Source organism: Triticum urartu, chromosome 5A (assembly GCF_056163025.1).
Source record: "Triticum urartu cultivar PI428250 chromosome 5A, HENAU_Tu73, whole genome shotgun sequence".
NCBI lineage: Eukaryota > Viridiplantae > Streptophyta > Magnoliopsida > Poales > Poaceae > Triticum > Triticum urartu.
Window position 1 is genome coordinate 618,337,256 of NC_141877.1, and position 27,185 is coordinate 618,364,440.

The window sequence follows — 27,185 nt, forward strand, 5'->3', positions numbered from 1 at the left end:
AAGAGAAGGCGCAGGTTAAGGAGCTGGTCGAACGGGTCGTCCAGCTCGTCTGCGACGGGGTGACCGGGATGGATCTGCTGGAGGTCTTTCTCGGTCGACGCATCCAACCCCTTCAGGCGCGCGATCATCCGATGTGGATGTATTCTGGGCTCGAAGATACCACTCGGATCCACCCGGAGGAGGTCAGTGAGGATACCTTGGAGAGCTGGTTGAGAGGAATCACTGGCAACAAAGACAACCCTCGGGGATCCAGGAGGGTGATTCCATTCGACAACTCGCGTCAGCCGGAGCAGGTATGTTTCTGTAAGTAACTTTCCGACTCTCCATGTGATGTCCCGTTTGCGGTCGACTGAATGTCTTTTGATTGTTATTTTTTCAGGCCCTCATTGAAATGTACTCGATGCCCAATGGAGAGCAAGGGCAAGACTTGGAAGGCGAGGCGAGCGGCGGCGACAGTGGCGAGTGGACTTCTGATGGTGAAGAGGATGGAGAAAGCGAAGACTCAAGCGACGAAGAAGAAGCTAAGTCGCCTCCTCGCAGGGAGAGGCGATCCAAACTTGCCCAAGAACGACCGAGCGTTCGTGAAAAGGCGACTGCTCAAGCTGGTCAATCTTTGAAGCATCCTCGGATCTCTTCACCAACCCCGACCGAGAAAGCGCCCAAGCACCCCAAAGTTGCAGAGCCGAAAATCTGGAAGGTGTTGCCGAAGATTAAGATTGACATCCCCGTCGCTTCTGCGTAAGTGTCTTCCTCTGTATACACTCGACGCTCAGCGCTGTTTGTTTTTCTTGTTTTAACCGGATGAACTTTGGAACTGCCAGCGCTGCCACTTCTAGGACCTCAGCTTACAGGGATGATGATGAGGTGATGGAGGATGCGGTCACGTCAAAACTGGGTATGACTCCTGCCATACTGTCTTTATTTTGGTCGATTCAACTGCAACGTGTACCATTGGGTGATGTGATTTTGACGATTGAACTTTGCATAGCTCCCAACGTTATTGACCTCCCTGATGATGATGAAGAGCCCGAGAGGCCTTTGACGAGGAAAAATAGGCAGGCTCCTACAAGCGAGGTGCCACAGTCGATGCCAAGGACGGAACCAGTCATTCAGGACACTGGCGACGCGAATCGGGGTTCTGTTACCTTTGTTGTGCCAGTGTCGAGTGCCTTTCCCTCTTCGTCGACTGCTCAGGCTCCCATCGACCCACCTTCAGTTTTTGCGACCCATCATGTCCCGAAGGACGAAGCGAATGCTACCAAGGAAGCCATACGTCAGGCGGGCATCATGATGGAGAAGATGAGGATGGTGCGGGACGCCAGTCAGGCTGCCTACGACGCCAGCTCGCCCCTCCAAAGCAATGTTCAGGTTAATTGGTCACTGCTTGTTTTGTTAGGATATGTTATCTGAAGACTCTTTTCTGAAAATCTTTGCATCTGTACACCCACTGGGTGCGTCGATTGAAATTTTTGAACCGATGGGGGCACGCTGAGTGCACCCACTGGGTGTAGTCCCCGAGACTACGGTGGACTGCTGGCAGTCGACTGTAGTCGTTGTATTTTTTCGAATGTATAAACCAAACTGGTAGTTTGTTTCTTCCACTCGGTCTGGTTGAGTGGGATCAGAACCGGTGGGGGCACGCAAAGTGCACCCACTGGGTGTAGTCCCCGAGACTACGGTGGACTGCTGGCAGTCGACTATAGTCTGAGTTCTACTTTCTCTCTTTCTGCCTTTTTTTCTTCCTGGACTCGACTTCGGCGGGCCGGTCGAGTGGGATCAGAACCGGTGGGGGCACGCAAAGTGCACCCACTGGGTGTAGTCCCCGAGACCATGGTGGACTGCGGGCAGTCGACCGTAGTCTTAGTATTTATTGCCTTTGTTGTTTTTCGCTGTAAAATAACTTCTCCTCTTTGATTGCAGAAATCTTGTGATCTGGGAGCTCGCTTTGCTGATTTGGAGGAACAACAGATCCAACTGAACCTTGACTTGGAGCTGGCCAAGACAGAGCTGCAAAAGGCTAAGGATGGTGCCAATGGTAAGACGAGTTTGTCGACTGGTTTGCCTTGGGCTTGAGTACCCTTCTGCTCTTTCTGAATCAAGCACCATTTCTTTGCAGAAAAGCTGAGAGAAGCTCTGGCAAAGAAGGACCAGGATCTGGCTGCTGCCCGAAAGGAAGCTGATGACAGAGTCGCTCTGGCCGAACAGAAGCTGGCTTCGGTCGGCCAGTTGGAAGAAGAGAATACCAGGCTGAAGTCTGCTCTGAATGACTCCAACAAGGAGTGCTCGCGCTGGAAGAAGGCGAATCTCGTCCAGGGCGAGAAAATGGAAAGCATTGCTCGCAGGAGGGATGATCTGGAGAGCTATCTGAGAAGTCTTGCCAAGAAGTTGTTCATCAAGCTTGAAGGTGCACATTTTGTTTCAACTGATTTTTTTTGTGTCGACTCAGTGTACAAAAATTGACTTATCCTTGGATCGTGAATGCAGAGTTTTGCCAGAACTTTGAAGAGGAGACTGGGCGGATCGAACCAGGTTTGGATCAAATCAACTCTCCCGTGAAAGATGAAACTGCCATGAATCTGCTCCGACTGGAATCTCGCATTGACGGTGCTGTGGACTACTTGGCTTGACTGAAGGTCGCCATGTCACGGATCGACCCGGCACATTGGCCAGAGGCCACACTCCAAAATGATCTTGAGTCTCTGATGACTCGACTTAACGGAATCCCTGACCGAGTGCAGGAGTGGAAGAAGTCTTCTGCTCGGTGTGGCGCTGATGTGGCTCTGTCTTTGGTTCGTGTCCACTGCAAGGAGGTGCGACAAGATAAGCTGGCCGCAATCAAGGTCGCCAACACCCAGAAGCATGACTTCCGAACTTTTATGGAGACTTTCATTACTGCCGCCACTCGGATTGCCGATGGCGTCGACCTGGACGAGTTCATCGAGCCTGCCAGCCCTCCTCCTACGGAGTGAACAAACTTTTATGCCCCACCTTAAATTTGCCTCGGAATGCCGAGTGGTTTTTGTAACCGTTAAAATCTTTCGGGCTGAATGCCTGAGCACTTTGACCTGTGGTCCGGACCCTTTAGGATTCATCTGAACTCGGTTTATCATTGAATATCTTTATGAATCCCCCGTCGAGTGGAAATAGTTCTTCTTTCGAGACAGCTTTTTTGTACTTGTGGCGCGGCTCTGAAGGGGAAGTTAGCAGTCGACCTGCACCTCGTTACTGCAGAGCAGGATGGAGTGCATGTTGTATTTGTGGCGAAGCTCTCCAAGGAGGAGGTGGCCGTCGATCTGCAGCTTGTTACTGCAGAGCGGGATGTGTTTCGTACTTAGGCGAGTACCTGACCGCAGCTAAGTCTTCAAACGAGAAAACTTAGGCAAGTACCGGACTGCAGCTAAGCCCCCGAGTGGGAGGACTGCTCTCCACTCGGTAGGATTTTTCAAACTTAGGCGAGTGCCTGACTGCAGCTAAGTCCTCAAGCGAGAGAACTTAGGCGAGTACTGGACTGCAGCTAAGCCTCCGAGTGGGAGGGCTGCTCTCCACTCGGTAGGATTTTTTGTTTTTCAAACTTAGGCGAGTGCCTGACTGCAGCTGAGTCCTCAAGAGAGAGAACTTAGGCGAGTACTGGACTGTAGCTAAGCCCCCGAGTGGGAGGGATGCTCTCCACTCGGTAGGATTTTTTCAAACTTAGGCGAGTGCCTGACTGTAGCTAAGTCCTCAAGAGAGAGAACTTAGGCGAGTACTGGACTGCAGCTAAGCCCCCGAGTGGGAGGGCTGCTCTCCACTCGGTAGGATTTTTTCAAACTTAGGCGAGTGCCTGACTGCAGCTAAGTCCTCAAGCGAGAGAACTTAGGCGAGTATTGGACTGCAGCTAAGCCCCCGAGTGGGAGGGCTGCTCTCCACTCGGTAGGATTTTTTCAAACATAGGCGAGTGCCTGACTGCAGCTAAGTCCTCAAGCGAGAGAACTTAGGCGAGTACTAGACTGCAGCTAAGCCCCCGAGTGGGAGGGCTGCTCTCCACTCGGTAGGATTTTTTCAAACTTAGGCGAGTGCCTGACTGCAGCTAAGTCCTCAAGCGAGAGAACTTAGGCGAGTACTGGACTGCAGCTAAGCCCCCGAGTGGGAGGGCTGCCCTCCACTCGGTAGGATTTTTTTTCAAACTTAGGCGAAACGGATTCGCAGCTAAGACTCCGAGTGGGAGACTGGCTCGCCACTCGGTAGGAAATCGTTTTTATAAACTTAGGCGAAGCAGATTCGCAGCTAAGCCACCCACTAGGGGATTTCTTATGTAAACAAAAACAATAATAATCACTGGGAAAATTATAATGCTCTTGTCTTTGATAAATAAACTACAGGAGTTTTTTCTTATTACATCTTATCTGAATGATAACTCAAGTATAAAAGGGGCGGAGTAGCTCCGCATTCCAGGCTCGTGGCTCATCAATCTGGCGATCGACATTGTAGAGGTGGTATGCTCCATTGTGGAGGACTCTGGTGACTATGAAGGGGCCTTCCCAAGTAGGAGCGAGCTTGTGTGGTTTCTGCTGATCCACTCGGAGGACTAAGTCTCCTTCTTGGAAGGCTCGGCTCTTCACGTTTCTAGCATGGAATTGACGCAAGTCTTGCCGATAGATGGTCGATCGAATCAAGGCCATTTCTCTTTCTTCTTCTAGGAGGTCGACTGCGTCCTGCCGGGCTTGTTCTGCTTCATATTCAGAGTAGAGCTCGACTCGGGGAGCGTTGTGAAGCAGGTCACTCGGTAAGACTGCCTCGGCTCCGTAGGCCAGAAAGAATGGGGTTCTTCTGGTCGATCGATTCGGGGTTGTTCTTAATCCCCAAAGGACTGATGGAAGCTCGTCGACCCATGCGCCTGCTGCGTGCTTGAGATCGCGCATCAATCGGGGTTTCAGTCCTTTGAGAATCAGTCCGTTCGCCCTTTCTGCTTGCCCATTCGACTGGGGGTGAGCGACCGAAGCATAGTCGACTCGAGTGCCCTGAGAGGCGCAAAAGGCCCTGAATTTGTCGGAATCGAAGTTTGACCCGTTGTCAGTGATGATGCTGTGTGGAACTCCATATCTGAATGTTAACTCTCTGATGAAACTAATAGCGGTGCAAGCATCGAGAATCTTGATAGGCTTGGCTTCAATCCATTTGGTGAACTTGTCGACTGCTACCAACACATGAGTGAAGCCGCTCCTGCCTGTTCTCAGTGGTCCAACCATGTCCAGCCCCCAAACAGCGAAGGGCCAGACGAGTGGAATGGTTTTCAGGGCTAACGCGGGCTTGTGCGGCATATTGGAGTAATACTGACATCCTTCACATTTGTCGACTATCTCTTTTGCCATCTCATTGGCTCTTGTCCAGTAGAACCCCGCTCGGTATGCTTTAGCCACAATGGTCCGAGAGGACGCATGATGACCACAGGTCCCCGAGTGGATATCGTTAAGGATCATCTGACCTTCTTCTGGTGTAATACACTTCTGGCCGACCCCAGTCGCGCTTTCTCTATATAACTGTCCCTTTATGACTGTAAAGGCCTTGGATCGACGGACGATCTGTCGAGCCTCTTCTTCGTCTTCTGGGAGTTCTTTCCTTAGGATGTACGCGATGTACGGTTCTGTCCAGACGGGAGCGATAACCGAGACTTCCATGATCAGGTCGACCACAGCTGGAACTTCAACTTCAGTCGGATCCGTGGCGCTTTTTGGCTACGGGGCCTCTTCAGTGAAGGGATCCTCCTGGACTGATGGTGTGTGGATGTGTTCCAAAAACACATTGCTGGGAATGGCTTCTCTTTTGGAACCTATTTTTGCCAGATCATCAGCTGCTTGATTTTTCAGTCGGGGTATGTGATGAAGCTCTAACCCCTCGAATTTCTTCTCCAGCTTTCTCACTGCATTGCAATAACCAGTCATGGCTGGACTTCTGACATCCCATTCCTTCATCACTTGATTAACCACCAAATCTGAGTCGCCATAGACCATGAGGCGACGGACGCCGAGTGAAATGGCCATGCGCAACCCATATAAAAGTGCTTTGTATTCTGCCTCGCTGTTAGAGGAATCAAAGTGGATTTGAAGAGCATATCTGAGTTTATCTCCTCTGGGGGAGACCAACACCACTCCGGCGCCGGAACCATTTAGCATCTTGGAACCATCGAAGAACATGGTCCAATGCTCCGAGTGAACCTGAGTCGGCAGTTGCTGTTCAATCCACTCGGCGACGAAATCCGCGATTGCCTGGGACTTGATAGCTTTCTTTGCCTCAAACTTGATATCTAGAGGAAGGAGTTCAATCGCCCATTTTGCCACTCGACCAGTTGCGTCCCTGTTATGCAAGATCTCTGAGAACGGAGCGTCGCTGACGACTATAATGGAATGATCAGAGAAGTAGTGGGCAACTTTCTTTGTGGTCATATAAATCCCATATACGAGCTTCTAATAATGAGGATATCTTTGCTCCGATGGGGTCAAGACTTTAGAAATATGATACACTGGGCACTGAACTTTGAAGGTTTTCCCTTCTTCCCGCTCGACCGTAAGTACCGTACTGACGACTTGTCCTGTGGCTGCAATGTAAAGCAGCAAAGGCTCCTTGCTGATTGGGGCAGCAAGCACCGGCTGGGTGGAGAGCAGAGCTTTGAGCTCTGCGAACGTTGCATCAGCTTCAGGAGTCCACTCGAACTTGTCAGACTTCTTCATCAATCGGTAAAGAGGCAATGCCTTTTCACCGAGACGAGATATGAATCGACTTAGGGCGGCCAAGCAACCAGTAAGCTTCTGAACATCGTGCACTCGCACAGGACTTTTCATTCGGAGTATAGTACCGACTTTTTCTGGATTGGCATCGATTCCCCGCTCGGAAACGAGAAAACCGAGCAACTTTCCGCCAGGAACCCCGAATGTGCATTTTGATGGATTAAGCTTGATATCAAATCTTCTGAGGTTGGCAAAAGGTTTCAGCAAGGTCAGTCAGCAGGTCGGAACCCTTCCGTGACTTGACCACAATATCATCCATGTACGCCTCCACATTTCGACTGATTTGGGTGAGCAAACACTTCTGAATCACCCTCATGAATGTGGATCCGACATTCTTGAGGCCGAATGGCATGGTAACATAACAGAAGCACCCGAATGGAGTGATGAAAGCTGTTTTGATCTCGTCAGGCCCATACAGACGGATCTGATGGTACCCGGAATAGGCGTCTAAAAAAGACAGTCGCTCACATCCCGCAGTCGAGTCGACTATCTGGTTGATGCGGGGGAGAGGAAAATGATCTTTCGGGCAGGCCCGATTGATATGTTTAAAGTCAATGCACATGTGAAGTGACTTGTCCTTCTTGGGGACCATGACAACATTGGCGAGCCACTCGGAGTGGTAGATTTCTCGGATGAACTCCGCCGCTAAGAGCCGAGCCACCTCTTCGCCAATGGCCTTTCTCTTCTGGATGGCGGACCATCGGAGATGTTCCTTGACAGGTTTTACTTTTGAGTCGACTCTTAGGCGGTGCTCAGCCAGCTCCCTAGGAACACCCGGCATGTCAGAGGGCTTCCATGCGAAAATGTCCCAGTTCTCATGGAGGAACTAGATGAGCGCTTCTTCCTATTTGGAGTCGAGTGTTGTCGAGATATGAGTTGGAGCAGCGCTGGGGTCGGTCGGGTGGATGTGAGCTGTCTTCGTATCGCCAGTCGACTGAAAAGCTGACTCTGTAGCGGGCTTCTTGGATCACAACAAATCACTCGGGTCTGCAGTCTTCTGGTATTCCTGCAACTCCACCACTGCCATCTGAACATCAGCGATCTTCGAACCTTTCTGAAAACATTCTTCCGCTTTCTTCCGATTGCCCGTAATAGTGATCACACCTTTGGGGCCAGGCATCTTCAATTTGAGTTACACGTAACATGGTCGGGCTATGAAGCGTGCATAAGCCGGCCTCCCCAAAATAGCGTGGTAGGCACTCTGGAAGTCTACAACTTCAAATGTCAATTTTTCTTTGCGGTAATTTTTGGAATCACCGAAAACCACATCAAGAGCAATCCGGCCGAGTGATTCGGCCTTCTTCCCAGGAATGAATCCATGGAAACCCATGTTGCTGGCACTGAGTCTGGACATTGGAATGCCCATCCCTTTCAACGTCTCAGCATACAATAAGTTCAAACCACTGCCACCATCCATCAGGACTTTGGTCAGTCGAGTGCCTTCAACAACTGGGTCGACCACCAAAGCTTGCCTTCCAGGGGTGGCGATGTGCGTTGGGTGGTCGGATTGGTCGAATGTTATGGCAGTCTGAGACCATTTCAGGTAACTAGGTGTCGCGGGAGCGACCATATTCACCTCTCGGTTAATGACTTTCAGTCGACTTCTGCTTTCAACATCGGCAAAAATCATCAGAGTGGAATTGACCTGAGGGTACCCGTCGTCACTGTCTTCCTTGTCCTCGACCTTGTCCGACTCCTTTTCCTTACCTTTGGGCTGCTTGCCCTGGAACTGCTGGATCAAGAGTCGACACTGTCGAGTGGTATGTTTTGGGTAAATGAAATTACCCTCTTCATCTTTCTTTGTGTGGACGAGACACGGTAAGTCCAACACATCATTTCCGTCCTGGTCTTTAACCTTTTTGGGGTTCCAAGGTCCTTTAGGTTTCCCTTTAAACTTTCCTTGGGTTAAAGCCAAGGCTTCCCCGGGAGCCGCTGGCTCGGCTTTCCGCTTCTGTTTCCGATTGGAATTTCCTCCGGTTTCTTGGGCGACTGACTTGAGCTTGCCGCTCCTGAGTCGATCCTCATCTTCACCAGTAGCGTACTTGGTGGCAATCTCCATCATTCGATTCAGGGACATATCTCCGGTTCGACCGAATTTCAAATTCAGTTCTCTGTACTTGATGCCTTCCTTAAAGGCACAAACTGCTTGGTGGTCAGGCACATTCTCCACCGAGTGATGTAACATGATCCACCTCTGGATGTAATCCCTCAAAGTTTCATTCGGCTTCTGCACGCAAGACCGCAATTCCGTCAGCCCTGTCGGTCGCTTGCATGTGCCTTCAAATGTGGTGACGAACACTCGGGAGAGATCTTCCCAAGTGTAAATGCCGCTAGGCGCTAACTGGTTCAGCCATGCTCTGGCCGAGCCCTCCAACATGAGAGGTAGGTGCTTCATGGCCACTTCATCATTGCCGCCGCCAATCTGGACAGCCACTCGGTAGTCCTCAAGCCAAGTATCGGGCTTGGACTCGCCAGTGAACTTACTGACTCTAGTCGCCAACCTGAAGTTTGGAGGAATCACAGCGGCCCTGATGGCTCTACTAAAGCACTCTGGCCCCGAAACATGTACTCTGCTGCTGGTAGGTGCATCTCTGTCGTGACCTTCTCGGTGAGCCCTGTTCCTGTCGACCAAACCTTGGACGAGAATGGACCTCGCGTCAAAGCCTGGCCCTCTGGGGTCGACTGGAATCCTTCGCCCACCACTATGAGGGCGCCTGTCATCCTGCTGGCGAGGCACATACGACCCGCTCCTCGAGGGAGGCGTGGGCACTCGACGTCGACCGTCACGATCGACTCAGTGATCATACTGCTCATGGTTCCCATACTGGTCACGCCGGTCTCCACGTCCCTCACGCCTTGGGGGCAATCTCGGGCTGTGAGCCGACTGGACTGTGTCCGCGGCAACGGATCTGCTGTGAATCCCGTTCTGCGACTGAGAAACAGCGGAATTCTGGTCTCCTGCTGCCCGAAGTAACGCTCTGATCTGCAGCAAGCCTCTGCCAGCCTCCGACTGGGAAGGCTGAATCGACTCCGCTATACGGGCCGCAGCTGCTAAATTCTGAATCGGAGTTCGATATACCTGCGGGGGCGGGAAGAGCTGACGTCGATTGGATTCGGGAACCCGTTGTCGCGCACGCTCGTCGAGTGCTCGCTGGAGGTTCTCCAGTCGAGTGCGCTCAGCCAAGTTTGCCAGGCGCGCATCTTCCAAGGCGCGAGCCTCGGGGGTTTCTCCAACGATAGGAGTGTGTAGTGCATCCATGTTCCGGCGGCGAAGTTCTTCTCTCTGCAGCGATGTGAGAGGCTCGGGAAGATACTCCTCATGGGGACGCGACGGGTCGCCTCCACCCGCGCCTCCGTCGGTGCAGGGAAAACCGGGAGGACTGGCGGTCCATCGACCATCAGAACCTCCGCCGCCGGATCGCTGCTGTCGCACTCGGATGCGGTCTCTGCGGAGCCAGTTGACAGGTCAAACAGGCCGTAGAGGGATTCGTCGGGCTCGATCGCCGCGACTTGAGGGGTGGCCGACTGACGTGCCACCGCGTGTCTTACCCACCGCTGAAGTCTCGACCAACCGGAGCGCTTGCGCCGGCGGGAAACGGGGAGGGAGGACAACACAGGAGCCGACCGGTAGGGGGTCGACGGTTGCCGCAGGAGAACGCCGCGGACGCACGCGCTAAAGTAAGTTGCCCCGCGAACAGGGAGTGCGTCCACGTCGAGCGGAGCCTCCTGGAGCTAACTAGAGTCGTCGACGATGAACGTGAGCGCACCGAGACGGATCTCGCGGCCCTCCACCAAAACTCCGCCGAAAACCATGATGATTCGGGTCGGAAAAGGTCGCAACTCCTCCAACAAACGCTAAAACACCGGCCCCACGGTGGGCACCAACTGTCGTGGTTCCAAGTCTGACAGTAGTGTAGGGGGGTAAGTATGGAGAGGCAAGATCTTAGCTATGGAGAAGTTGTAAGAACACAAGGTTTACGAGTTCAGGCCCTTCTCGGAGGAAGTAATAGCCCTATGTCTCGGAGCCCGGAGGCGGTCGACTGGATTATGAGAGTATGAATTACAGGGGTGCGAACCCTTTACACTGAGGAGGGGGGTGGCTTATATAGAGTCTGCCAGACCCCTCCGTCCCTCAATTATGCAGGGTTTTAAGTACATTAAGGTCGGGCGTTACTGGTAACGCCCCTAATAAAGTGCTATGATGACCATAAAAGCTACTTAATGGCCGACCGTTAGCGTGCGGAGTGACTTTAGGTCTCCTGGCCCTCGGGTGGTTGGATCTTGGTCGAGTGGTTGCTTCTTGGTCGAGTGTCTTCGAGTCCGTCGAGTGAAACACCGCCAAGTCGATTGAAATGTGATTTCTTCTGGAGGTGTCCTTGGGTAGGTCAGTTTGGACAGGTCCATGACCCTACCCTAGGTACATAGCTTCATCAGCGAGCGCAGGCGGCGGCGGGTTCGGGCGTAGGCGGTCCGGTGGCTACGGAAGCCTATGGGGAAGAAGAGAGGGATGGGCAGGGTCGGAGGCTCACGACGAGTTGGGCGAGGAGTTCAGCGAGCTCGGAGACGGTCCGGAGCAGTCGGGGCGGCAAGGAGGATCTCCGGCGACCGGCGAGGAAGAAGATGATGTTGGCGGCATCACAGGGTGACCCAGCTCCTGTGACTCGGTGAAGAAGATGAGGACGACGTGGTAGAGCTCTCGGACACGTCAGGGGAGCAAGGGGGTGGCTGTGGCCGCGCGAGCGCTGGTCGGCGGCGACGGCTTCGCTCAGGTGAGCTAAAGGGAGAGAGCCAGGGGAGGGGAGAGAGAGCGGCGAGTGAGGGAGAGGGGACAGGGGCTTCGGGGCATCTCTGTGGCGTCGCTAGAAGGGGCCGGGGAAGCAGGAGGTGGCCAGAGCAGCATCAGCGCTTGCCACGCACCTGGTTGTCCTCCTGGCAGAGGAGGAAGATGACAAGGGGGCGCTGGTGGGCTGGGCCGCCAGCTGGGCTGCCAACAGGCTACAATAGCGGGCCGCAGGTGGGTGGAGGTAAGTCCTTCTGCTCTGTTTTATATTTTCTGTTTGTTTTCTATTTTCTGTAATTTGTTTTTGATTTATTTTTCAAACTAAATCAATTTACTGCTTCTGATAAATATTGTGTGGGCTAGTTGAGCTATTCCAGAGCCCCACACAAATTTACAGAATTATTGGACTTATTTTAAATATATAGCAAATATAAATCCAATGCAAATAGTTGTTGCATTAACTCCAAATGCCCAACATAAATATTTATGAGCTCCTAAAAATATTGGTTTGAATTTTACCTCTGGCCAATATTTTTAGGGAGAAACATGAATATTTTCTTGGACCTATTTGAAGAAATTTTTATCTTGGTCATTTTCAGAAATGATTTCTGAGGCTTTCACATGTCCCCATTTCAAATTTATTAAAATTTAAACATGATGCACACATGACTAGCTAGTCTAGGTCATACAAGAACTAGGGATGTGACAGGCAGAGACGCACCGGTGTCGGGCACAGCGGTCGGCGGGAGCCGACGGACGGGGAGGATGGGCTGGGGACCGAAGCTAGCCGAGGCGCCTGATACGTCTCCAATGTATCTATAATTTTTGATTGTTCCATGCTGTTATATTATCATTCTTGGATGTTTTACAATCATTTTATAGCAACTTTATATCATTTTTTGGGACTAACCTATTGACATAGTGCCCAGTGTCACTTGCTGTTTTTTGCTTGTTTTTTACTTCACAGAAAATCAATACCAAACGGAGTCCAAACGCAGCGAAACTTTTTGGAGAATTTTTCTGGGCCAGAAGACACACGATGGGCCAAAGAAGTATCAGAGGGGTGCCCCAAGGGGGGGCACAACCCACTAGGATGCGCCTATGCCTCCAGGGCGCGCCTGGAGGCATAGGTGCACCCTGGTGGGTTGTGCCCACCTCGATGGCCTCCCGTACCGCCTCTTTGCTCTGTAAATACCAAATATTCCATAAACCCTAGGGGAGTCGACGAAAAATAATTCCAGCCACCGCAAGTTCCAGAAACCACATATCCAATCTAGACACCACCACAGAGGGGTTTATCATCTTCATTGGTGCCTCTCCGATGATGCGCGAGTAGTTCATTGTAGACCTACAGGTCCGTAGTTAGTAGCTAGATGGCTTCCTCTCTCTTTTTTTATTCTCAATACAAAAGTCTCTTGGGGATCTATTTGATGTAACTCTCTTTTGCGGTGTGTTTGTTGGGATCTGATGAACTTTGAGTTTATGATCAGATCTATGTTTTTATCCATGAAAGTTATTTGAGTCTTTCGATCTCTTATATGCACGATTACTTATAGCCTCGTATTTATTCTTCGAATCTTTGGTTTAGTTAGGCCGACTAGATCGATTTTTCTTCCCATGGGAAGAGGTGCTTTGTGATGGGTTTGATTTTACGGTGCATGATCCCAGTGACAGAAGGGGAAACGACACGTATGTATCGTTGCTATTAAGGATGACTAGATGGGGTATATTCCTATATGAGTAGATCTCGTCTACATCATGTCATCATTCTTATTGTATTACTCTGTTTCTCCACGAACTTAATACACTAGATGTATGCTGGATAGCGATCGATGTGTGGAGTAATAGTAGTAAATGCGGGCAGGAGTTGGTCTACTAATCTTGGACGTGATGCCTATATAATGATCATTGCCTGGATATCGTCATAATTATTTGAAGTTCTATCAATTGCCCAACAGTAATTTGTTTACCCACCGTATGCTATTTTTCTCAAGAGAAGCCACTAGTGAAATCTATGGCCCCCGGGTCTCTCTTTATTATATTTGCCTTTGAGATCTATTTTTATTTGTTTTTATTTTCAGATCTATTAATCCAAAACCCAAAATACCTTGCTGCAATTTATTGTTATTTATTTTATCTCGCGTTCCCGCGAGATCTATTTATCCAATCTACTACAAATTTGACCTATCTTTTACCCGGGAGGGATTGATAACCCCTCTTTTACGTCGGGTTGCAAGTTTTTGTTCTTTATGTGCAGGTGCCGTTCACGTAGTGTTGTATGTTTCTCCTACTGGTTTGATAACCTTGGTCTCATCACTGAGGGAAATACCTACCGTAGCTGTGCTGCATCATCCCTTCCTCTTTGGAAAAATACCGACGTAGTTCAAGCCGCATCAGCGCCCTACCGCCGCCTTCCTGGGAGCCAGCGCGGCTTCGCTGTTGGTTGCTCCTTCGATGGCGCCGAGGTTGGGGTGGGGGTTGGAAGGTGGCGGCACGACGCGAGTTAGGGTTCCTCCGTCGTTGCCAGGGAGGGCGGCGCGGGGGATGCGGGGGACGGGTCTCACCTTTCCCTCTACCATATATATATGCATGCATGTTATTTTATATATTCAACCTGTTTAGCTATGAAAGTGATATTTTTTGATATATGGTATGCAAATATATGTATGTATGCCTTGTATGTATGGTGTAATGCACCAAGTTGGCTGGTAGAATTGCAACATAGTATTATGCCAGCCCCAAGTAAAACATCACTACCAGTCTCGACGGGATAGACCGTCGGTGATGTGTTGCTCATAGGACGCCTCGATGAAGTCTACACGACTGGTTGGCCGGTCACTGTTGTTCCTCGTTACTGACCGGTTAATTAAGTGGCCTGTGTGTGATAGAGCAGTCATCATTGACCCCAAGGCACTGACTGGCTGATACAAATTGTTCCGTCAGTGTTGTTCGGATCTGTAGTAGTGTATTACATCTAAAATTAGCACTATATAATTAATTGAGAAGATTGCCCACAAAAAATAAAATAACTGAGAAGATAATTAATACAATTAATGAAGAAAATATTTACTAAAATTAATACAATTAATGGAGAAAATGACTAGCCAATTAATCAGATAATTAAACCTTCACTATAAAAGGACCCATTGGCATATCATATTTGCTCTCAATACGGAGATACACGCCCCTAACATTGCAATACAAGGTCAGATCGAGAAAAAAAACTTTGTAATACAAGATGAGAGCTACACAAGTTCTACTCCTAGTCCTTGTCCTCTTCGTCCTATCCCCAGGTAACTACTACTATAAGTCTATAACTACCAGTTTACATTTTTTTAAAGATAGTTTATTGTTATTGTTACTATTATTTGAGAGGGCTAGTCTAGACAATGGATATCTGTTTACAAAACACTAAACGAGTTACTGAATTCGCCTTGATCTGCTCTAGGATTCTTGCGGCGTGGGTTTAAAGTTTGTCGAAATCCAAAACTGCTCCCCAGCTAATTTGTGTTCTTCTCCTTTTGGTCTGTCATAAACATGACCGTGATTTTTATGTATCTGCAGATCTGGCAAAGGCTAAGCTGCACTGCACGGATTTCATCATAGTCAACCAGTGCGACGTGGACGAGATCACATGCCAACATTACTGCTACAAGCAGTTCAATGGAACCGGCAAGTGCATCCCCAACAAAGGATGCCAGTGTCATTTCTGCTATGCAACTCCACCCCAGCCATCCCCTGCTAGCAGCTCCTAGTCGTAGTTTTCTCTGTAATTTTCTGTTTCTTCAACAGTTATGAACATGATTCGTTTCTAGTGCAACAACCATGGCGCCATAATTAATTACATGTACTGTGGCCTATACTGCGAAGTTATATGTTAATGCAATGCCTGTTTTGCTTTATATATAAATGATTGTTATAGTCTAGGAGCGAGAATACATGCCATAAAAATCATGTTTATTATAAATGTTTTGGTTTATGTAAATGTTTGTTATATATAAGGGCAGAAAGCTATGCCAAGGACAGAGCACTTGCTGAAAATGAATAAACTCATATGTAAATTAGCCCCAGAAATTGATTTTTTGTTACTACTGGTTAGCTTCAGAATTGTGGAGGCAGCAAACATATATGTAGCTGAACTGAACCTGGATACAGTTAGCAGGCAATAATATAAACACTAGATTTTCTACACTGCATAAAGTGGATTAGTAGCTCGTGATGAATATATATAAAGCCCTTGATCTTCGAGAGGCGTTGATCTTTCATAACTGGATCGCATCCTAGCCATCCGTCTCCCTGGTATCCGTCGAATTCTCAAGAGAAGGTGTCGATTTCTTCAGGTGTGTTCAGAGACAGGAAGTTCAGAGAACTAGTGTAGTGTCCTGACAACTGAAGCTGAAAATTTTGAGCACTCATTCGGTTTAACTGAAACTAAAACAGTCAAACATACGAGGTAAAACCAAAGCATCAGGAAACAACATAATATTATTAACGACTCCGACTGTGCTTTAAGGCACCCCAAATCATTTACCGACGACAAAGGACTGAAAGACATAAAAGGAAACAGCCACGAATCAAACACTTGGTTAAACTGAAAGTGTAATGAGCCAAACACTTGATGCAAAACTGAAGCGTCAATTGATTAAACCATATGATTAAACTGAACAGCAAGGAAGCTTTAACTCATCTAGTCATCTGGTTTAACTGAAAGTGAACCAGTCAAACACTTGAGGCCAAAAACCCAAGCGTCAGAAAAGAACCGAACCAAGATTAACGAAGCAGACTGCACACTGACATCCACAACAAGTACAGGCATATGGTTTCATTGATCTACTCAAGTACTATGTATCAATCGGCACATTTCACCACATCACTTGAACCATTCTGTTCTGTCAAAACATACAGAAAGGCTCGGCAGTTAAGCTGCCTTCTCCCAGAGTTCACAAGACATACAGCAGCATTGGATTGAATGAATACACCATCAGAATACACTCAGCAGTAACAGTCCTAATTAGCATGAGACGAGGAACGAGAAGAACGGGTGGACGGCCGATATAAGCTAGCTCTGCCCTGGCGGTGGCGGTGGCGGGCAGTTCGACGGCCGGTTTGCTAGCTCGGTCGTCGCCAGCTGCGCCGCCAGCCAATCCTGGAGCGCCTTCACACGGGCAGAGACCGCCGCCTGAACCTGAGCCGCACCGGCGTTGCTGGTCTGCGCGTAGTTGTAGCAAGCCTGACACGCATTGTTGCTGCCGGAGTGGCCGCCGCAGGCCCCGCAGATCGGGCCCGGCCAGATGGAAGAAGTGTTGTCCAAAATAGGTCTCGCCGGCGCATCCAGATTAGTCAGGAACTGCTGCTCACTGGTAGGGACTGCCACTGCCCCCCGAGGCGCACCGGCGGCGGCGTAGTTGGGCACGTTGCCGATCTGCAGTTGCTGCGGAGGCGCGCTGCCCAAGGGGTTGCAGACCCTGCACGCATTGTTGTTGGTGCCGGAGGGGTGGCCGCAAGCCTCGCAGATGATGGAAAAGGGATTGTTCAGAATATTCTGCGCCACCAGCATCGCTGCATCCAGCGCTTCAAGCTCAGCCTGTAAAGAAGGCTGCTGCTCCCTTGCCCGTGAAGAAGGCTGCTGCTCCGGCACCGCGCTGATCAGCCCGGAACTCCGAGGCACGTTGCCGATCTGCGGTTGCTGCGGAGGCGCGTTGCCCAAGGGGTTACAAACCCTGCACGCATTGTTGTTGGTGCCGGAGGGGTGGCCGCAAGCCTCGCAGATGATGGAAAATGGATTGTTCAGAATATTCTGCGCCACCAGTATCGCTGCATCCAGCGCTTCAAGCTCAGCCCGTAAAGAAGGCTGCTGCTCCCTTGCCCGTGAAGAAGGCTGCTGCTCCAGCGCCGCACGGATCACCCCGGAACTCCGAGGCACGTTGCTGATCTGCGCGTGCTGCGGAGTCCTGTTGCCGGTGAAGCGATTGCGGTAGCAATCCTGGCACAAGGGCACCGGGACCAGAAGCCCCGTTGTTCTATTCCGGAAAGGCCAAACCCACGGTGTGGGAGTATAGCAAGAACGGCAGGCCCGCAGCGGCGCATCGGCTGCAAGAAAAAGAAATCAATGTCGGACCGGACGTCAACGAACCAAGAGCCGCAGCGCACGAACCAGAGAGAAACAGTTTGGCGGCAAGATTTTCTTGGGAGGGAAGGGAACTCAGCGCTCACCTGGATTGCGAAGCCGCGGCAAGATTGCCGGCGGCGGCGGCGCCCTCCACCCACCACCACCTCGACTGCGAGCTGCTGCAAGAAACAGAGGCATCTGACAGGTGAAACAATCCAAGAAGCGGGCATCAATCCAAGAAACGCGCTCGTCGCATGCTTTGATTTCTTGGGCAACCACCTGCACCGAGCTGAGAAGAGGGATCGGCCGGGAGGCCTACAGCGAAGGCTGGTGGAAGCGGCTGCAAATAGCCGTCTGCAGGCTGCTCCGAAGTCCCGGCAATGTCGCCGCTGGCTGTAGTCTCCTTCGGCGTTGCACGCGGCTGCTTAGTTGCCCGGTTGATGTCGTCGTCGGCGGCCTTCCGCTTGTCCTCCATCTCGCCCCGGTCGAACAGCTTTGCAAGAACCCAGACGAAGAGGAGGATTCTCAAGAAAGAGAGGGGAAGGGAACCGAGAGAGGCTATATAGAAAGACGACAGGGCAAAGAGATTTCTTCCAGGTTGGTCGTCGGTTGGTTTTGGGGGGAACAACACGGGAGTAAGGAAGAGCCTCAGAAACGGGCCTAATGCAATTCGGATAGCCCAACCAAGGGCCCAAATCATCAATAGCCATTTCGATCGAGGAACAGAGAAGGTGTCGATTTCACCAGGCATGTTTAAAGACATGAAGTTCAGAGAACTAGTGTCCTGACAACTGAAACTAAAAAAATTGAGCACACATTCTTTTTTTTTACGGGGTAATTTGAGCACTCATTCGGTTTATCTGAAACTAAACCAGTAAAACCAAAGCATCAGGAAACAACAAAATATTGTTCATTCGGTTTGGCCTATTCTCCACGCCAAATCATATTTACCGACGACAAAGGACTGAAAGACATAAAATGAAACAAGTGTGTTTAAGGGATCATTGGCCATGTTATTAGATTTTACAATCATGGTCACATGTAATTAGCTTAAACTAAAACAATAGCGACAAAGCACTAAACCAAAGTTCAATGAATGAATATCCAAGTGTGTTTCGTCTGTCCTTTGCCTTTGACCTTTTTTTGCCTCAAAGTGTATTTGAATTAGCATGGGCATTTTATAATATATACTGTCCGTAGAGTGCCTCTACTGAAGAACTGAACTTGACAATCGATTGGTCAACGAGGCAGTAAATCTGACGAGATTCGGAAGGAACTAATTGAGAGGAAAAATTATGAGACTAGTTGTGCCCTCTCTACTTCGCTCAGTAGACAAGCTAGTGAAGAATAAGAGGAGGGCGTAATGGGGAGGTGAAGAGGGGAACGGAGTGGAGGGATCAAAGGCAGGAGAGAGATAAGAGAGTCGAAGATGAGAGGATTGTGGTTTTTTTCCTATTTAGAAAGTAGCACTAGTCGGTATGGTCTATCACATGGCCATGTCTGTGCTTTTTGCAGTTCACCCTACTATTACCATTTTTTATAAAACATAATGTACATAATTCCGTAAAAATGTTTGTATTTGGATCCTTTTTCTATATAGTAAGCAAACAAAAACAAGAATTGTTTGTACACATACAAGGTCCTTGTGGAGATTGCTTTGGAGACCTCTTGAACCTCACTAGTGTCGTGTTGAGATGAATAGTAGAGTTCAACATAAAAGGAAACAATTTTGTTTAAGGGATCATTGGCCATTGCATGTTATTACATTTTAAAATCATGATCACATGTAATTAGGTTAAACTGAAATAGTGGCGATAAAGCACTAAACCAAAGTTTAGCAAATGAATATCCAAGTGTGTTTCGTCTGTCCTTTGCTTTTGACGCTTTGTTTCGCCTCAAAGTATATTAGAATTAGCATGGGCATTTTATAATATATACTGTCAGTAGAGTGACTCTACTAAAGAACTGAACTTGACAATCAAGGCTATATAGAAGATAGAACATGTCCCGTCGCTGAAGGGGCGAGCAAGCTGGGCCGGCCCACGAGCTCAGGAGGCCATAACCTTTTTTTCCTGTTTTTTAGGTTTTCTGTTTTTTCTTTTTGTACTTTTGTTTATACTACAAAATATTCCAAATTTATATATTACATAAAACACTTCACTATTTTGAATTTTTTTAACAAGTATTTGAAAAGTATATTGATCATGTATATAAAAATATTGAACAAATATTTGAAAAAAGTTGAACAAAGAATTGAAAAAAATGTTCAGCATGTATAAAAAACATGTTGAACAAGCATTTAAAAAATGTTGAACAAGTATTTGCAAAAAAGTTGATAATATATATAAAAAATATTGAACAAGTATTTGAATTTTTTGAACAAGTATTTGAAAACATATTGATCATGTATATAAAAATGTAGAATGAAAACCAAAAAGATACAAAAGAAAAACAAAAAAAAATGAAAACCTAAAAAGAAACAAAATAAACCAAAGAAAAAGGAAAATGAAAAACTAAAGAAACAAATGAAAAACCCCGAAGAAGAAAAAAATACTTGTATATAAAATAATAGAGAAAGAAAAGCAAAATAATGAAAAAAGGAAAAATATCTCTCTCCTGATTGCATGTATCTCTTACTTTTCGAGCCTAAATGATTTACTTACCACTAATCAATGATTTAGCCAAGCTTAATATTCTCCTAACTTGTGTATAATTATGTGCCTTGGTCACCGTGCCTAAAATTATACACCTTCCATAAAGGAATGGAGGGGGAATATCTAGTGCTCCCAGGCCTAGGGTGCTCCCGGTGCTTCGATGCAAAAAACATTTTTTAAAATGTTCAAAAAATTCTGAAAAATATGCAGCACATCGATGGAACATCGATGTCTCTTGTCACAAAATTTCAAATCAAAATTCAAAACATTGCTCGAGATACAAAAATGACAAATTTGACATCAATGTGATAATGGGCCAAAACTAAAGCCCAACCTTATGTTATGTACAAAAATTTGTCATTTTTGTATCTCGAGCAATGTTTCGAATTTTGATTTGAAATTTTGTGACAAGAGACATCGATGTTCCGTCGATGTGCTGCATTTTTTCAGAATTTTTTGAACATTTTAAAAATATTTTTCGGACATTTGGAGCACCCCAAGCCTGGGAGCACTAGATACTTTCCCAGGAATGGAGGGAGTAAATTATAAGAGGTTGACTAGGGATGCTCTTAGTGTTTGATAATAAGATGGCATATTGGGTAGTTTCAAAGGAACTCCGAGGGCAGAGGGGTATGGTGGATGAAGTGGAGCAGGTGAAGCAACCATTTCTCTGCTCCAGTAAAATGAACTAGATGCTACTCCAGCTCCAATCCACTGAAAAATTGAAGTTGAGGTGTTTGAAGCAACTCTACTGAAATCATGGAGTGGAGTAGTCCAAAACCTACCCTCAATCCAACAAGAACCAACCAGGAGCATATCCAATATGTGAAGGTCGATTGTGTTACTGGATTGGTAGATCTAGTTTGTTAAATTGACTCGACGACTAGGGCTCTGCATTAGTCCTGAAGGGAGTGTGCACGAAGACTTCTCGGCTATAATCGACATGGTGAAACCGGCTCCAACAAGCAGTGCATGAGCGTCTTGTTCTGGCGGTAGTGGTCGTTTGATGGTCCAAGAACCTTTATATAATTTTTATTATGTTTGGGATGCTTTGTACTTTTGGTGAACTATTTAAAAAAAGGCCCGAAATTCAATTGACTATGATAGACCTTCATAATCTATTGCCCTTAGTATTCAAAGTGTGGTTGGTAGAATGGTAGAAACTTATGTCTACTCGTATATTTCTAGTAGCTAGTCCAAATAGATGTTGGTTTATCAAGGTTCCATAAAAACATGATGCAAACACGGCACTAGGATCAACTTATTTCTTCCATCAGCAATTCATCATTGGCTAGCACACCATAAAGACTTGGTAAAAAAGTACAAATACAGAGACACGCATATGCGCGAGATCTATTAAGCAGTGACAGCTATCTTCATGCCTTGCTGACAGTGACCCGGAAGGCTGCAGATGAAGAATGCTTTGCCTCCGTGGGCGAGCTGGATGTGGTCATTGCCGGAGGTGTAGGTCCTCGACGGGCCCGAGACCCTGCATGAGTTGTAGTCGCCTTCTTCCACCTGCACCACGTTGTGCATACTAGGGTTGTACTTGAAAACTGCATGCATTAGTTAACACAAGAATACATATCAGAACATAGTATATGCATCAAGAACAACCAATCACTTGATCTTTAGAGTTCTCACCAAGCACGTCGCCGGACTGGATGTGCTTGCCACTCTCCCATCCGGAGACGCCGAAGCTCCATCCCTTGTTGTCACCAACGGTCCACTCCTTGCCATAGACGACGGCGGTTGCGCAACAAACGACCAGAAGCAGCACCAAAAGGGTGGGTACGATGGTTCCCCGTGCCATCGTTGGTGTTGCTCTTGACTTCTTGTCGCTACCGAAGATCACAAGAACAACAAAATGAAACAGTGGTCGGTTCCTCAAGTGATTGCTTGCGTTCACTCTCCTCGTATCATATATATAGCTAGTCAGCTAAAATCATTGTTTTAATGTGCTGAAATAATGAGAATCTTGGTTTAAATGAGACAAATCAACAATTGTGATTTGCAACATTAATTAGTATATGCTACCAAATCCTCCAACTTATACAATCCGATGTAGTATTAATGGAAATTAACGAGCATGCATTTATTTTCCTACTCTCAAGATTTAGTAAATATTTCTTTTTCGTGGATGCATTAGTTGTATATCATATATTTATATATACTTGTATTAGATGACATATTTGTAATAGGAAAATTCAAAAATAAAAAAATATTTTTAATAAGGACAAGTCCCTAATCTTGACTTTTCGACCATAGCTACTAAAGCATGAACGGAGGCCATGATTTGGGATTGTCTAGTCACAAATCATCTAAAATTGATAGGGATATTTTCAATAAATGGAGTTCAAATAAATTTCACAAGTCAGAAAATTTAATGCATTGGGTCAATATAAGAATTTTAGACTAGGTTAATTTGGTATAATTCAAAAAGAAAAGTGGCCACGATTGGTCAACGAGGTAGTAAACCCGAGGAAATTCGGAAGGAACAAATTGAGAGGAAAATTTGTGAGACTTACCAAGAACTTGTCGCCACTTGAGTCGACGGAGATAATGACCTCAAGGACGCCCCCCCTGAAAACTCCACGACTACTCCAGACCGACAAAATTAGCCCTAAACTAGCCATCCTGGTACAAACTGGAATGACGTGCACGAAAGGGGGTGGAGTTGTGCACGAACGGAGTGGATGGAACAAAGGCAGGAGAGACAGAAGAGAGTCGAAGAATGAGAGGATTGTGAATTTTCCTTTTCCTATTTAGAAAGTAGCACTAGTCGTTATGGTCTGTCACATGGGCATGTATGTGTTTTTCGCAGTTCACCCTACTATTACCATTTCTTATAAAACATAATGTACATAATTCCGTAAAAATGTTTATATTTGGATCCTTTTTGTATATAGAAACCATTGATGGTGTGGTATAAGGTAATTGTCATTTTTTAAATATATGTGTGCACACACACGTTTGTTCTGGTAAAATGTATAAGTACGATGTACAAATGTAGTAAGCAAAAAAAAAGAAAATAATTGTTTGTACACACACAAGTTCCTTGTTGTGGAGATTGCTTTGGAGACCTCTTGAACATCACTAGTGTCCTGTTGAGATGAATAGTAGAGTTCAACATAAAAAGAAACAAGTGTGATTTTAAAATCATGGTCACATGTAATTAGCGTAAACTGAAATAGTGGCGACAAAGCACTAAAGCAAAGCTTATCGGATGAATATCCAAGTGTGTTTCGTCTGTCCTTTGCTTTTGACGCTTTGTTTTGCCTCAAACTGTATTTGAATTAGCATGAGCATTTTATAATATATACTGTCAGTAGAGTGCCTCTACTGAAGAACCGAACTTGACAATCGAGGCTATATAGAAGATAAAACATGTCCCGTCGGGCGTGCCTATATCTCGCCTTCAGTGAGTCTGGTTTCGGACTCGCTGAAGGGTGAGCGAGCTGGGCCGGCCCACAAGTGCGGGAGGCCATTACTTTTTTTCTTCCTTTTTTTACATTTTCTGTTTTCTTTTTTACTTTTCTTTTTTTGTACTTTTGTTTATACTGTAAAATATTATAGAAATATATATATTACAAAAAACACTCTACATTTTTTGGAAAATATTTAACAAGTATTTGAAAATATTGAAGCATATTAAAAAAATGTTGAACAAGTATTTAAAAAAATGTTGATCAAGTATTTGAAAACTGTTCAACAAGTATTTGAAAAAAAATGTTGAGCATGTATGAAAAACATTTTGAACAAACATTTGAAAAATATTGAATAAGTATTTTAAAAATGTTTATCAAGTATTTGAAAAAAATACTAAACAAATATTTGAAAAACTGTTGATAATGTATATAGAAAATGTTGAAGAAGTATTTGAAAAGTGTTGAACAACAATTTGAAAAAATGTTGATCATGTATATAAAAATGTAGAATGAAAAGCAAAAAGAAACAAAAGGAAAAACCAAAAAATGAAAACAGAAAAAGAAACAAAATAAACCAAAGAAATAGGAAAATGAAAAAAAAACTGAACAAACAAATGGAAAACCCCGGAGAAAAAAAACACTTGTACAGAAAATAATGAAGAAACAAAAGAAAAAAAATGAAAAAATGGAGAAGAGTAGAGAAAAGAAAAGAAAAGAAAAGAAAATGAAAAAAAGGAGAAAATCAACACGTCTTGCTTCAAGTAGGCCATGTCCTTTATGTTATCTCGAATTGTTGGGTAGGCAGACACACTGGCTAGTCGCGCTTCCTATGTTCGCGGCGATCCCTGGTGCTCCCCTTTTCCCTTCTATTTTTCTTTAGACTCTACGTGAAAATGGACTAGCCCAATAACGACCACGACCAAGAAAACTTCGATGCGAGACTTAGTCCAAGGACACGCTTAATGCAATAGAATGTTGCAACCGATTCAAAACGCCAAGAAATCCAGAGGTCGACTGATTTTGGGGAGACAACAAGACGGTCAGAAATTGGCCTAATGCATTTCGGTTAGCGCAACAAATCATTGCCTTGGCCAGGCCCGTCCTGCTAGTACTCTGTTGAAGGTACAAACTATTCCATTTCTGTGTCTAAAAAACTATTCCATTTTCTACAAAGTTCCACGTTTCCAAATAAAAATAAATGACACTGCAGTACTCTACTGAAGGGGTACCCTATTATATTGCATCATATAATATTTGTCCTGTTGTCGATCCCGGCAGTACATAAGACATGCATGATTCACTCAGAGTTCTAGCGCACCTGCAAGTTCCACCCGGAAATGGTAAAACCGCATAGCACCCGAAAATGATTTCTTTGGTGGTGATGAGCACGCAAGTGCTCGAGTTCGTGTTTTTCTGGATAGGACTTGGTCCACGACATAACACATGTTCTGTTGTATTTTTTGGTTCATACTTAATCGATGTGGTGGTTTTTGGATGAACTAGATGCATGTTTTAATTTGAATTATTTGATTGGATGAACTATATGTATGTTTCTGGTTGTTTTGTTGTGTACGTTGAATTTAAATCATGCAAATGATTGATGAAATACCATGCAATTGTTTGAAATGGATGTTAAAAAGGATAGAAGAATTTGTCAAAAAGATTTTAGGGAGTTAAATATAGGGTTTGGTTAGGTTTGGCCACAATTTAACTCCTTAAATATGAAGGAGTTAAGTTTAGAAAGGCATATAAGGAGATACTCCCTATGTTACTTTTTATAAGGTGTATTTGTTTTTTGATAAAATTCCACAATGTAAGATGCATTTCTTCTAATTCATCAGAACTTCTGTTTTCAGCCCTCTAGAAAAAAGGATAGTATCTCTCCCCTCATTGCATGTATCTCTCCTTGTAAAAAAGGAAAGTATCTCTCTCCCGATTGCCTGTATCTCTTATTTTTCTAGCCTAAATGATTTACTTACCACTAATCAATGATTTAGCCAAGGTTAATTTTTTTCTAACTTGTGTATAATTATGTGCCTTGGTCACCGTGCCTAAAATTATACACCTTACATAAAGGAATGAAGGGAGTAAATTATAAATGGTTGACTAGAGATGCTCTTGGTGTTTGTTAATAAGATGGCATATTGGGTAGTTTCAAAGGAACTCTGAGGGCAGGGGGTATGGTGGGTGAAGTGGAGCAGGTGAAGGAACCATTTCTCTGCTCCGGTAAAATGAAATAGATGCTACTCCAGCTCCAATCCACTAAGAAATCAATGTCGAGCTGTTTGAAACAACTGTACTGAAATCATGGAGTGGAGCTGTCCAAAACCTACCCTAAATCCGACAAGAACCAACTAGAAGCATATCCTATATGTGAAGGTCGCCCGTGTTACTGGATTGGTGGATCTAGTTTGTTAAATTAACTCAACGACTAGGGCTCCGTGGCACTAGTCCTTAAGGGTGCGTGCACGAAGACTTCTCGGTTGTACTCGAAAATGTTAGGCCAGTCCGACAAGCGGCGGGTGAGCGGCATGTTCTGGCGGTAGTGGCCGTTTGATGGTCCAAGAACCTCTATGTGATGTTTATTATGTTTGAGATGCTTTGTACTTTTGGTGAACTATTTTAAAAAAAGACTCCGAATTCAATTGACTGTGATAGACCTTCATAATCTATTGCCCTTAATGTTCAAAGTATGGTTGGTAGAATGGTAGAAACTTATGTCTACTCATATATTTCTAGTAGCTAGTCCAAATAGATGTTGGTTTATCAAGGTTCCATGAAAACATGATGCAAACACTGCACTAGGATCAATTTATTTCTTCTATCACCAATTCATCATGAGCTAGCACACCATAAAGACTTGGTAAAAAACTACAAATACAAAGACACACATATGCGCGAGATCTATTAAGCAGCGACAGCGATCTTCATGCCTTGCTGGCAGTGACCCGGAAGGCTGCAGATGAAGAACGCTTTGCCTCCGCGAGCGAGCTGGATGTGGTCATTGCCGGAGGTGTAGGTCCTCGACGGGCCCGAGACCCTGCATGAGTTGTAGTCGCCTTCTCCCACCTGCACCACGTTGTGCATACTAGGGTTGTACTTGAACACTGCGTGCATTAGTTAACACAAGAATACATATCAGAACATAGTATATGCATCAAGAACGACCAATCACTTGATCTTTAGAGTTCTCACCAAGCACGTCGCCGGACTGGATGTGCTTGCCACTCTCCCATCCGGAGACGCCGAAGCTCCATCCCTTGTTGTCACCAACGGTCCACTCCTTGCCATGGACGACGGTGGTTGCGCAGCAAACGGCCAGAAGAAACACCAAAAGGGTGGGTACGATGGTTCCCCGTGCCATCGTTGGTGTTGCTCTTGACTTATTGTCGCTACCGAATATCACAAGAACAACAAAAGGAAACAGTGGCCGGTTCCTCAAGTGATTGCTTG

At 46.3% G+C, this 27,185-nt stretch overlaps 3 protein-coding genes and 1 non-coding gene across 4 annotated transcripts; 1 reads left to right on the forward strand and 3 right to left on the reverse strand.

Moving 5' to 3' along the window:
• Nucleotides 1-14,719: 14,719 nt before the first annotated feature.
• LOC125529178 (uncharacterized) lies at nucleotides 14,720-15,385 on the forward strand. Its single transcript, XR_015603653.1, has 2 exons — nucleotides 14,720-14,834; nucleotides 15,106-15,385. It is a non-coding gene; the product is annotated as an uncharacterized LOC125529178 (transcript).
• A 1,215-nt stretch (nucleotides 15,386-16,600) lies between these two features.
• LOC147973406 (uncharacterized) lies at nucleotides 16,601-18,125 on the reverse strand. The gene is made up of 3 exons (XM_087524987.1): nucleotides 17,930-18,125; nucleotides 17,755-17,829; nucleotides 16,601-17,631 (listed from the first exon to the last, which is right to left on the reverse strand). The coding sequence occupies exons 1-3, from the start codon at nucleotides 18,123-18,125 to the stop codon at nucleotides 16,601-16,603; spliced, it is 1,302 nt and encodes a 433-aa protein (XP_087381113.1).
• Nucleotides 18,126-21,555: 3,430 nt separating this feature from the next.
• LOC147973407 (basic blue protein-like) lies at nucleotides 21,556-22,215 on the reverse strand. Its single transcript, XM_087522067.1, has 2 exons — nucleotides 21,949-22,215; nucleotides 21,556-21,860 (listed from the first exon to the last, which is right to left on the reverse strand). The coding sequence occupies exons 1-2, from the start codon at nucleotides 22,115-22,117 to the stop codon at nucleotides 21,661-21,663; spliced, it is 369 nt and encodes a 122-aa protein (XP_087378193.1). The 5' UTR covers nucleotides 22,118-22,215; the 3' UTR covers nucleotides 21,556-21,660.
• Nucleotides 22,216-26,517: 4,302 nt separating this feature from the next.
• LOC147973408 (basic blue protein-like) lies at nucleotides 26,518-27,185 on the reverse strand. The gene is made up of 2 exons (XM_087524988.1): nucleotides 26,928-27,185; nucleotides 26,518-26,839 (listed from the first exon to the last, which is right to left on the reverse strand). Exons 1-2 carry the CDS (start codon nucleotides 27,094-27,096, stop codon nucleotides 26,640-26,642), a joined length of 369 nt encoding a protein of 122 aa, XP_087381114.1. The 5' UTR covers nucleotides 27,097-27,185; the 3' UTR covers nucleotides 26,518-26,639.